At 45.9% G+C, this 12,822-nt stretch overlaps 1 protein-coding gene across 3 annotated transcripts in view; it reads left to right on the top strand.

The window, feature by feature from the left end:
• The window catches only part of ADAMTS17 (ADAM metallopeptidase with thrombospondin type 1 motif 17), a 350,376-nt gene that overhangs the window by 150,539 nt on the left and 187,015 nt on the right, over window positions 1-12,822 (top strand). For all 3 annotated transcript variants that reach the window (XM_079912255.1, XM_079912254.1, XM_079912256.1), the window contains one exon: window positions 9,543-9,648. In XM_079912255.1, the coding sequence (XP_079768381.1) occupies window positions 9,543-9,648 (106 nt within the window). The remainder of the gene's footprint in view (window positions 1-9,542; window positions 9,649-12,822) is intronic.

Here is a 12,822-nt window from a genome sequence, read left to right as displayed (position 1 = left end):
TCTCCAGATCAGTTTCTTGTTCTTAAACTATGTTCTAAACAGCAAGCCTGGTCCCACAGTGTGTTGGGCAGCTCTGGTGTCCTGTAGCACATGAGGATGGAGAGTTTGGTGGCCACTGTTCTTGTCTGTTTACCCACGTGAGCCAGGGGGACACAGGGCACTTCTGTCTGTACCCAGGTTACACCTGGGTGTACTAGTCAGGTCAGGTGGCCATGACAAAATACCCAGTCTGGGTGGCCTAAACAATAGACATTATTTTCTCAGTTCTGGAGGCTGGAAATCCGAGATCAGGGTGCCATCAGGGTTGGTTTCTGGTGAGGCCTGTCTTCCTGACTTGTAGATGGCCACCTTTTCACTGTGTCCTCACATGTGCTCTGTGTGTGGGGGGGAGAGAGAGAGAGCTCTGATGTCTTTTCTTCTTATAAGGACACCAGTCACATTGGATTTGAGCCCTACCCTTATGACCTCACTTAACCGTAATTACCTGTTTAAAGGCCCCATCTCCAAACACGGTCACACTGGGGGTTAGAGCTTCAACATCTAGGTTTGGGGGTGACACAGTGCTGTCCACAACACTGGGCATGATTAAAATGCATGACATCATTCTTACCAGCTGCCAGCCACCTTGCCTTCTTCCCAGCTCCAGCTGTCATCATAATTTGGTGGTGTTCCCTCACTCCCTGCCTATGGCTGCTCTTATAAATTTAATTCAGACAGGACTGTTGAGAGAGATTATGACTCAAAGTGCACAGTCTGAGTGCTCCTCTTCCCAGGTAGCACTTGAGTTTCTGCAGGGCACACTTACATACACTCTCAGATATGCTTTTGGGATATCTGGCCCTGGAAGCCTTAGTTGTCTCATTTTCCACATCGCACATGACTGAGATAATTTTTTTTTCCTTGCGGTACGCAGGCCTCTCACTGTTGTGGCCTCTCCCGTCGCGGAGCACAGACTCCGGACGCGCAGGCTCAGCGGCCATGGCTCACGGGCCCAGCCGCTCCGTGGCATGTGGGATCTTCCCGGACCGGGGCACGAACCCGTGTCCCCTGCATCGGCAGGCGGACTCTCAACCACTGCACCACCAGGGAAGCCCCCCGAGATAATTTTTAAGGAAAACACATCATGCCCCCCGCTCCCCAAACCCCAACTTTCCCAAGGGAGAGGGAGGACATCCTAACCCCCAGTGAAGGGAAAATTTGATAGTGAGAGAGGGAGATAGAGGAGTCTTAAAGCTGTGGAAGGAGGACTAGCACAGTTCCTTTGTGAATTATTGACAAAAATAAATGCTAAATGGTGAAGTTGATGAGAAAATGTGACTGTATTAAAACTTCTAAAATTCACTAGGGTCCCTTACTGTAGGAGTGTGGACGTCCACTTCATAGCTCCAGTTTACAGAAATATGGTCTGGTGGTGGCTTCCCAGGACCATGTGTAGGCATGCACATTCATGTGTGCACATGCAGAAACCCACATGCGTTCATGTACACACACGAGAGAGGTTGCCGAGGTGCAGACACCAAGCAGGCTTGGTAGGTATCATGCTATAGAATGGCAAAAGCTAGAAGACGTGTTACCCTCTCTCATGCTCAGGGAGCACACTCAGGGATTCAGAGGTCTTTGAAATGGAACTCGAAGGCTTGCATCACTTCTGCACTCATGGGTGCTGCCAGCAAACTCCCACATGAGGAGTTAACTGTGGCTGGGGTACCCAGAAATGTTTGCTAAGTGACCAAAAGTGAGAATGAGGGCACAGTTCTGTGAGGGGGATGGTCCTCTGCTGTGAGAGTCGACCCAGAGCAGGGAACTGAGGGTGCAGGGGAGTAGCAGGGGACTCAGGGCAAGCTCCATTTCTAGTCTCCATTGTCTGTTCTCCCAAGAGCCTAGATCTGGACACAGGTCACTGGGGCAGGGGTCTTTTAGAGACCCCAGCACCCACCCTTCAGGCCCTGAGCTTGATTTATAAAGTCTCTGCTGACCTTTCCACCTGCCTCCGTGTCTTCTTGCTGGAATGGTATTCTTGGGGCTGTTTTCCCTTGGCCTGCACTGCTTTTGTTCACCTTAGGATCTCGTGCCTGGAATGACGCTGTAACATACAGACAGTTAGGAAACACTGCATGAAGTATTCGTCAAAATGAAAGGGTTTCAAGGATCTTCGCACAGACCTCCCTCCTTTGATGTCCTGAGGTGAACCTGCTGGGGGCCCTTTCTGGTGGGCATCCGGTCCTGGTGCAGAAGCCACTGAGCCTCTGTGGGGCCCTCCAAGGAGCGGCACCTTGGTCATTTGAGGAATCCTGTCTGCTCCCTGGGGATCCCCTCCCCCCCCCAGACACAAGTGCCATCCTGCCTGGAAGGTAGGAAATCTGCACGACGTCTCCGTGCATTTGGCTCAAGCTGGCTGTGGTCTGTTGAATGTCAACAGTTATTTATTTCTCTTCCCTCCCCATCTCCCAGTATGTTTTGGTTTCCACAGAGTGCAGCAAACCATTGGGATAAACTTTTTTGCTTCCAATTTGTAAACCCCAGGGGGAATTGACTGCTCCGTTTATACTTCACTCACTCAATTCATCTTGTAGGAGCTGCAGCTTTAGCCCAGCTACCCTTGAGTCCTCTGTGGGGACTTTCTGTGTGCTTCCCTCATCAGGGGTGGCATCTCTTCCTAAAGCTCTAGATCCTGGAGATGCCTGGGATGCCCAGAGTGAGGGCATGTTTGTTCTAAGCGGGAGTGCAACACAGCACACGTGGTCTTTCCTGGCTCTGACCACAATCAAGAACCCCCACACACACACCCCCATACACACAAAGCAGCAACTCATGTGGCATTTGAATTGGCTACATGAGGTAGCCTGTGGCACAGAGGCTGCTGGGATGGTTCCCAGTTAGCAGGGAACCATAATGCAGGGGGGATGGCTGGGCAGCTTCCTTGGGGATGTATCAGCACATTCATTGCTTGGCTTGGAACTCTGCACCTCCCCACCTCACTCCCAGCCCCGACCCGGCCATTCTCCTTTGGGGTGGGGCAGCAAGGGGAGCCTCTCTGCATTGGTGAACACACTGACGTGGGATTTTTTTCCCTCACTCATGCCTTTGGTGTTACATCTGAGAAGGCTTTGCCTTCCCCAAGGTCAGAGAGATTTAATTGTTTTCTTCTAGGAGTTTTATGGTTTAGCTCATGTTTAGGTCTATAATCCATTTGGAGTTCATTTTTGTATATGATCTAAAGAAGGGTATCTGACATCATTCTTTTGCATGTGGGTATGCATTTGTTTCAGCACCATTTGTTGAAAAGACTCTTCTTTCCCCCCACTGGATGGTCTTGGCACTCTTGTCAAAAGTCAATTGACTATAAATGTGAAGGTTTATTTCTGGACTCTCGGTTCTATTCAGTTGATCTAAATGTCTATCTTTATGCATGTAGCACACTGCTTTGATTGCTCTAACTTGGTATTAAGTTTCAAAACTGAGCATGTGAGCCCTTCAATGATCAGACTTGGAAGCTATTACCGTCACGCTTTGTCTATTTACCACTTCATTTAACCTTGAGTAAGTTGCTGAGTTTTCAGTTTGTCAGTGTTCTTCTAGGTTAGATAGGTGTTGGGCATGGACATTTTTGAATTGCAGTGACAGCTTCTGCAGTGCCCATGTTTAAGAAGGGAACCAATGCCTCTTTTTATGCCATTGCTGCCTCCCCTGTCCATGGTGTAGGGACAAAGGTCTTGACTAACTCATCTTCCTTCCACTGTGACCAACCCCAAGGGACCCAGAAGAAGAGAAGCAGGGAGACAGGGATTCCTACTTGTGGTGGAATTGCTAAGACAAGGCTGGGTCTGGGAGGGATTATCCAGCTATGCCCCTGGGGGATGGAGGCACTGAGCTGGGGCAGAAAGCCATGGACAGGCTGGTCTGGAAAGCAGTGCTCCACAGTCCCTCTCCTGCCCTTACCATTAACATTCTTTCCCAATTTGTTAGAAACTATACCTGTTCTCCAGTCCACTCTGTGCAGAATCCTTTAGGGGATTAGTGACTTACAGTGACCCTGTGAACCACTGACCTCAGAGAACACAGAAGCAAAATTGCAGAGGAGAAGGGCCTGAGCCAGTTAAATAATTTAGATAGTATAGAGTCAGGAAATATAAGCAGGATATATAGGATACGTAAGCTTAAATGAAAATTGAATTTCCTCATTGCAACTGATAAAGACTTCATTGTGCCTGAGAATAGGACACGATTTTTGAGAATACAGCTAATTTTACTCATTCATGGACTCTGCATGTGTGAATTCACCTACTCATTAAAGTTTATTTGGAACTCCAAAATCAATACTTACAGCACTTTTGTAGTCATTTGCAGACACATGCAGAGTGGTGAAATATTTGAGTCACCCAACAGGCAGGTTCCCAGCAGATATCAAACAAGGCAGTATTTTGCCATCTTGTTTCAGCTCTCATGCTGTGAATAAACATCCTTTTTGAGGTCTGTCTGACACCTTGTTTTTCGTATTTTTGTGCTTTTTGTGGTGATTTTGCTGTTTTGAATGGCCTCCAAAGATAGTGCTGAAGTGCTGTTTAGTGCTTTGAAGCTCAAGAAGGCTGCCATGCGCCTTGCAGAGAAAAATACTAGATGATCTTCATTCAGGCGTGAGTTATAGGACTGTTGGCTCTGAGTTCAATGTTAATGAATCAACGATATATATTGAGTAAGGTGTCTTTATACAGAAACACGCATAAAACAAGGTTATGTGTGACTTGAAAAAATGTGACCAGAGGCTCACAGGAACCAAATCCTGTATTTCCCCTAGGACCAATGGTTCTATATTCCAGCATGGTTCGCCTGGTTCACGGCGAATTTTTAGAATCTAAGTACCGTGAGTAACAAGAATAGACTGTAGTTACTTTTCATTTGTCACATCCTGGGCTCTAAGACATTTGTTTCTAATGCCGTTCACAAATTCAGATCATACCTCCAACCACTTAGTGAGTTTCCAAGAGCACAAGAACTTGTGGATGAGCCTGAACATGAAACTCAATCTCAACCACTGTGATTGCCATGAGAATAGATGTAAATTGCCTTCTCATAATAGGCAGCGTGGTGTACCAGTGATAACCATGATGGTGTTGGTTTGTTGAGCAGCTGGTGGAAGCAAGTTGACTGTCTTTCTCAGAGGCAGAGCCTGAGAAGGTCTGAGTAATGGGCAACAGGGCCAACAGCTGTAAACTGTTTACAGAGACAATTTGCTGGATAAACCAGAGTTTATACAGTTGGGTGTTGTTTATACCTTAAATCTAGAAAGGATCATATGGTCAACTCTGAATTTAAGAATTATGTGCTTACACCACATACTTTTCTACTAAAAAAGAAAATAATTAAACCTCCTCGCCCAATTTGCTCCCCAAGCTTGTGCTCCTACCAAGAAAAAGAAGAGAATGGAGAAGAGAGAGTGTCCACACTGAGTTGATTTGCCTGGGAAGGTGGGTCAGGAGGCTCTGGTGGATGTGATCTGCTTTGGGATGAATTAAATATACTTCTTCAGGCACCAGAAGAACACTTTACAGCCCTCCATTTCTACCTCTAGTATTTCAGACTTTTGCTTACCTAATCTGTGCCAGGGTTATAGTAGAGGTGGAGAGAGTTGCCCTTAGGATACAAGCACACACTCAATTATGTGTTGACTATAAACTTCCTTCATTATCTGCTGCCTTAAGGGCTGTACACTCAGAATCAAAATCCGGAGGGTTTTTGTTGTTGTTACTTTTTTTTATTAGTCTCCCACCTTGGCCTCTGCTATATGTCACCTTGAATAAATGAAATATTACCAATAACTTTAACTTTCATAGCGAGTACATATTCACTGTACTAGGTTTAAGTCAAAAAAAGAAGAAAAAAATTAAAGATCTGTAATGACTTCACCATGTCCTAGAGGTAACTACTGTTAATGTGGCTGCACATATCCCTCAAGTCTTTTTATCTTTAGGATTAAAAACATTTGGACTTAAACACATGAAACCTTTACTGTATCCCACCCACATCTCAGCATAAATACACATTACGATTTACAAAAATCTTCTAAATCCTCCAAGCTTATCGTCGTCGCTGGTTACCAAAGCTTTGGTGCAGGAGGCCCAGGGTTTAACTGGGGGAGCATGGGTGTTGGAGAAAGATAACCCTGCATTTGTACCCAAGTCTGGGCCCTGATCAGCTACATAACTGGATGCTGAACCTTCATTTCCCTGTCTGTAAAGTGGGGCCAGTAATACCTTCCAAATAAGGGAGGACCAAGCATGCAGAGCAGTGCTTGCCTGTGAAGAGAACCGTAATAAATGCCAATTGCCTTTCTGCTTCACTTTTGTTCCAAGGAGCTCTGTAAACATGTGGAATTGATGTTTTTTTAAAATTTCAAAAATAAGTTCTACTCTTATTTCTCTGGTGGAGAATTTTAAATCATGGAAGACTGAAACCATTGAAAGAACCACTCTAGGGTCTGAGAAATCCTTGCTATCTGTGTGGGGAATTCCAGTTACTTAAGAAGGTCCCTCTGCTTCCACAGCTTCAGCATGGACATTAGCAGAACCTGTGTTTACAGACTTCCTTTTTTTAATTAAAAGAAAAAAATCAATGCAGAGAAAACTGGTTTTTCCTCATTTCTTGACAAGTGCTGAGGTGGGATTGGGCGGGGTTTCCAGGTTGGTGCCTTTGCAGCTTGACGAGTTGGGGTTTCTCTGCGTCTCCATCACACTCTCCTCTCTAGACTGCTGTTTCTTTCCAGAAAACATGGAGTAGTGGTGGGCTTTGTTTTCTGCTGCAGCTCCTGGTTTAATTACCATCTATACCCTGCCGCTCTTACTTTTACAACAATCTGGGATTCTGTCCAGACTTTGTTTTGTGAGTTCTAAGCATTTTCACACCGTCGCTCATAAACACACAAGCTCCCGTGCTCCATTTTCTGGGCCGTTTTTGTTGACGTGTTTTGCCTTGCTCGGTTTTATGACTGGGCTATCCACGATTGGAATAAACCTTTAAAAGCACTAGACCTTAATCCACCTTTGTGTGAAAGCATTTCTTATAAATAAACTAATGCTTTGTTTTCTAGTAAGAAAATAAAATCATATGCACCTGGAAAAATGAAAATGCAGTTATTGGAAGGCCTTCTACTTAGCTGTTTCCCTAGTGTTGTATGTTACCCAATTAGAGTGGAAACTCAGGATGCCTGTTCCGGGTGCCGAGTGTAGCCGAGGCCAGGGGATGTGTTTCTGTGGCATTTAAAGTCTGCTGGTTCAGCAGGCACTTTTGGGACAGCAAGCTCAGCACAGCTGGCCTTGGATGTCTCTCTTTCCCCCTCACCAGACAACTCCTCCGGGGCGAGCACATCTGATTGTTTCTGATTGATTCATTGACCCAGGAGGCTGGGTATGGCTGGGTGTGCGTTTGAGTGTGTGTGTGTGGCATGCGTATGCCATCAGTGCCGTGTGGAAGCATTCCGACTACTCACTGCTGGACTTTCTGCAGCAACCCACAAAGCATTTTTAAACAAAACTGTAATAATGACCTCAACGATATCAGAAAGGGCAGATCGTGTCCTTTCTGGTTGTATTTTCATCCTTCCCATAGTCTGTATTGCTGAATTATGATACCCATATGCAAAAAACACATCTTGAGGCCAAATAATATTTCCTTTTTTTCTTTCTTTTTTTGTAAAAAAAAAAAAAAATTCTTCAACCTTGTCCAAGCGTGTTGCATGCTTCCAAATAAAAGCAGGTACGTGCTGTGGTGCCCAGCTCAGTTTGCTGAGTGTGAGTTGAGCCCTTGAGCCGGGGTGTGCAAGCTTGTCTGCCCCTTGCAGGGGTTGCGGGGGAGTGCCCTGTGTGTGGCTGAGGTCCGCCCCAGCTTGATTTTGATGTCAACAAATAGGATGTTGGTTTAGCTCTTTGGGAGCAGGGAGGGAGGTTCATTTTTAATTAATTAATCCCCCTGTTCATTCTCCTGTGCCAGCTCCTTCCCTCCTCGGCTCCTGTGCCTGCAGGGCCGCTGTCAGCTTCTGAGACACTTCCGGCACATTAGTGAAAGGGAGTAGCGTGCAGCCTGGCAGTGGGTAGTGTCTCTGGGTGGAGAACAGGTGCCCTCACTCGGGTGGCCACAGCCCTTCCAGGGCACTGGGCTGGCGGGCAGAGTCCCTATCCACCTGGTCCCCAGACACCAATAGCCAGCAGAGCCACTGCCCGCCCCACACCCCTTGTGAGCTCACAGCGAGGGCAACACTGAGCCTGCTCAGGCGTACGGCCCCCAGCCACTCATTCATTTCACAGGACATAGTGAGGAGTCAGACGCCACCAGTACTCAAGTTCTATCCCAAGCCCTTCGGGGTTCTTGGACTCTGGCTTTGTTGAGATATATCCTGGGGATTCCTGGGTCGTAGTGATGTCCTTCCTGGGTGCAGAGCTAAGAGGGAGTGTGGAGAGCTGCCGTAGGCAGTATTAGCTCTGGAGTGTCAGCCTGGAGATGTGTGGCCTGTGCACAGCTGATGCCCAGCGTTCTACAGCTGTGCCTGGTCCGTCCACGGCCCCCATCCTGTTCACACGCGCCTCTCTGCCATAATAATCTCTCTCCTCTGGAGCACTGCCATCGTCCACCAGAGGCTGGCAGCCTCCTGTCCTCTGTACCCAACCCCCTTGCTCACACCATTTTCCTGAGTCTGGTACCCGCCCGGTTGCCTTGATCCTCCCATCTCAGGGAAGGTCCTTGGGCCCCGTCATGTTTGTGCAGAGTTGAGCGAGTTGGGCCGTGGGACCCATCCTCCCGAATGGCTTCCAGGCCCGTACTCTTCCAGCGTCTTTCATTGCTCCTGGGCCCTGGTCTCGTCCTCCTCAGGGCTCCTGAAACATTTTTCTGAACATTCTGCACCTTCTGTGGCCTCTGCTCTCTGTGAGTCCCGGTCCGGACCCAAGTTCACCCCCTGAGAGCATTAACCCTAATAGGGCCGGGACTGGGGTGAGAGAAGGAGGTGCCCAGGGTGCGAAATTTGAGGAGGCCCTCCATCCCTCTCAGGGTCAGCTCCTGAGAGGGACACCCTCCTTGAACCTTGCGCACTGGGTGCCTCGACTTTTTGGCCTCACCTGGTCCCAGCCCTGGATGCTGAAGTTGGACAGGTCTGGCTCAGCATCCCAGCACCAGGTGCCAGTCCAGGTGACCTTGGGAAAGTTACCTTTTCTCTCTGAACCCCAGTTTCTCTGTTGCCTCCATCCCGGGTAACGAGGACTTCATTAGATAATCTGTGTAAACCACTCAGCACGTTGCCTGACGTATGTTAAATGCTTGAGAGATGTTTGTGGTTATTATTACTATTATTATTATTATTATTATTAGGCGAATACAAAAGCATCACACACCAGCCAGTCTCCATATGAGCTCTGGAATGACAGGTCCAGTCCCATGGTCATCCTCGCCCCCGTTTGCCCCTCTTGATGATGTGTGATGTTGACCATGTGGATTTGCCCTGCGAGGTCAGGGCCTCGCACATTCTGAAGAGGATGTGTTTTGTGTCTCTGCTGCAGGAATTGCTTACTTAGGAGGTGTGTGCAGTGCTAAGAGGAAATGTGTGCTTGCCGAAGACAATGGCCTCAATTTGGCCTTTACCATCGCTCATGAGCTGGGCCACAAGTAAGTATCAGACTCTGGATTGTTCTGCCTCTTTAAATGCTTTTCTGAATACATATTTTTTTCACTCAAATTCTGGAAGTTCTAAAACAGTGCTGCTGAATGCCTTTGCTTCCTCTAGAGTAAGGACCTAGGCCAGCAAGCCTGGGTCCCAACCCTTCAGGGAACCCAAGAGATCACAGAACAGACTGTCTCTGAGTGTGGAAATGCTCATTTGATGTTTGCTTTAAGTCTGTTCTTAAAGCACACGCTGTAAAGGGAAGAGATTTTCTCAGTGTTGTCGTGAGTTGTATCCCCTTTCCCGAACCATCATGATCTTGATCCACTCTAAATATGCCATTCAAATAATGGGATTTATCTTTGTGCTATTGAATATCTGGGTGGTTGTTTTTTTTCAGCCAGTTTCAAAGTCCAACTTTCTGAAGGTAGAAGTCAGTGTCTTAGTTTAAAGAATCATCAGCTATTGGCTTTGCACATGGAAGTTCTTCCCTTGAAGAGGAAAGAACCACAGAGCCTTAGAGCCCAAAGATGATGTGGAGAGAATCCGAGGCAGCCTCCTGGTTTTTTTAGATGAGGAAAAAGAAGGTCCGAGGGGTTGAATGGCTGGCCCAAGGCTGAGATCACCTGCAGGAAGTCTCAGGGGGCAGAAAACCAGCTGACTCTCAAACTGTGGCCCGAGGGTTTACTCTTTCTCCTGGAGTAGGTGTCTGTTTTATGTTTCTCTGAAGGAAACATTGTGATATGACTGCTTAAGAACTTTAAATAAATAAATTGAGGAGGCCAAAGCATGCAAAACAATGGAAAAATTTATATTGGACCGAAGAGAACAAAATTAAATGGAAATCTAGTTCTTGGGGAAAAATATATATTGTAAAGTTTTCCCAGTGCCCGAGATAGTAAGATGCCTGGAACCCTAAAGGTGAACTCAAGCTTCTGGAAGAGTAGAGGCAATGAATAAGGAGTACAAAAGCGGTTGTTTTCCCCTAGTATTAGCCATATCTGTGGCTTGATGTTTTTACCTTGCTTTGTTTATCTGGTCCCATTTTAATTTTTTTCACTCCTGTAGATGGGTTTGTTGTTGACTTTTCTGTACCTGTTGGCTATCATGATGTGAGTACAGAGAATGAAAATAATCTTATGTGTATTTCCTGGGACTAAGGGGAAAATAACATGTTATTGGCCAAGAGAAGCAAGATAAGTGGTTATCTCTACGTACACATTTATTTCATCTTGACAGTATTTCAGAAATACCCATACTAGTTTGCCTACACTACTAGAAAATAATTTTTAAAAATTATTTGTAATCAAATTTGTATTCATATCTCAGATTTGTTAAAAAAAAAAAAAAACCAACTAGAAAACCCCACCCAATAGTGGTTGCTGAAAGAAAAGTACAAATGAGTATGGCTTTGGCAAACATCTTCTCACTATCAAATGCCCCACCCAGCCCATCGTAGTACAGCGGAATGAATTCCCTAACAGTTGTGAGAATGCAGAGTTGTCAAAACATTTCCCAACACGCAGGTTGTGTGGACCTTTGAAGAGATATATTTACGTGAACTGCTGCATCCCATGGCAGCAGTCACCTCCGCATGTGAGCACACAGGGGCTGCCTTTTCTCCTTGGGCATTAAGAACAAAGAGTGCCGTTCCTCCCTGATCTGTGCAGTTGTGCTGTATCAAACACTGGCATCTTAACACGGGAGGTCTGCAGATGAATGATTAGATTCAGTCATATTCCAGTAGCCTTTAGCTACAGTCTGTTTAGAATTTCTTGGAGGACTCTTTAGAGCTTGCCACTGAACTCTAATTACCTGCAAAAACAAACACCGTATTGTTAATCAAAGCCAATAAATCCTGGTAGCATTTGGTCCTGCCCCTAGTTGGGTGATTATGGTTTTCCCAGAGAAGTCTCTTGTCTCTGATTATTTGAAAGTGTTGGGAAGCAGATCCCCCAAGGATGAAGCCACAGTCTCCCTATCCACGGACCCCTCTGGTCACCCGGCTCAGAGCAGCCAGAGAGGCTGTGCGGAGGCTTGGGAAGGTAGAGGCCAGCCTGCGCTCTCAGGAAAGCCACTGGCCAGGCTCCTTCACAGATGCGAACCTGGAAACTGTCTGTATTTTGGAATAGGGAGGAGTAATTTAACTCCACGTTTCTTAAGTGTGTGTGAACTGAGATAGGATGGATGGTTTTCTCTGTGGACCTGAGCCACTGGTCCATGCTCTCCAACAAAATTTCTTGGTGAAAGTTTTAGAAAACAATAAAGAACACCCCTCTGTGTAACCCTGGAAAATCCCCAGAGAGCTCACCCTCCAGTTCCTAACCATTTAATACTGAAAAGTAAAGATCTCTTTTGAAGGGTGTGTGTGTGTGTGTGTGTGTGCCTTTGCACGTGGGCATGCATGGGTGCAGCCCTTCTGCTCTGTACTCAATATACCTCCTGTAAGGAGCAGTGTGAGCACTTACCCTCAGATCCCAATGTTAGGAGAAAAAGTCACTTTCCGTAGGAGCTACACATGCCGTTTATCAGATGATGAGAATTGCGTAAGTTAACATGATTTCATTTTTGCTCTGGCTTTCAGAAAACACAAAACTAAGTGTAAGGCTCATTTTTAACATTTAACTCATTGTAGTACTGGAATTTTTCTCTCTCTTTCTAGCATCTGTTTGTATGCATGGTTTTATTTCAAATATTGTAGTTCAAAAATAATTTATTTGGTGCTGTGAACTGGCTCCAATCCAATTTGCAGTAAAATAAGTTCTAAATTATAAATTAAATGAAAAACTCTTCCCATGGTAACATCAATAATGCTGCTTTGGATGTAGGTTAACTATAAAGTAATGATGTTTAAGTCAAATCAGATCTCATTTACTGAGCACCTGCTATGTACCAGGTACTGTGTTAGATGCTGTGCATTCATTGTATTATTGAATCAGTCCTGTGAGGCAGGTATTATTAGCTTTTACTTTCTAGATTAGGAAACTAGCATTACTTTAAAAAATTTTCTAGTCTCTACCTAAAATGATTTAGGATCACTTGTATGATAATACACCCATGCAACAGGGCCATTAAAATAAGGATCCAAATTACAAAATATAGATAATAAAGAAGAGAGCTTGTTGTTATCCAAAAACCAAGGTACTTTCAGTTTGTCAGCAGCCTAGGCAGAGAGGGCA

This window comes from Stenella coeruleoalba (genome assembly GCF_951394435.1).
Source record: "Stenella coeruleoalba genome assembly, chromosome: 2".
Lineage (NCBI taxonomy): Eukaryota > Metazoa > Chordata > Mammalia > Artiodactyla > Delphinidae > Stenella > Stenella coeruleoalba.
This window is presented reverse-complemented; position numbering and strand designations above follow the sequence as displayed.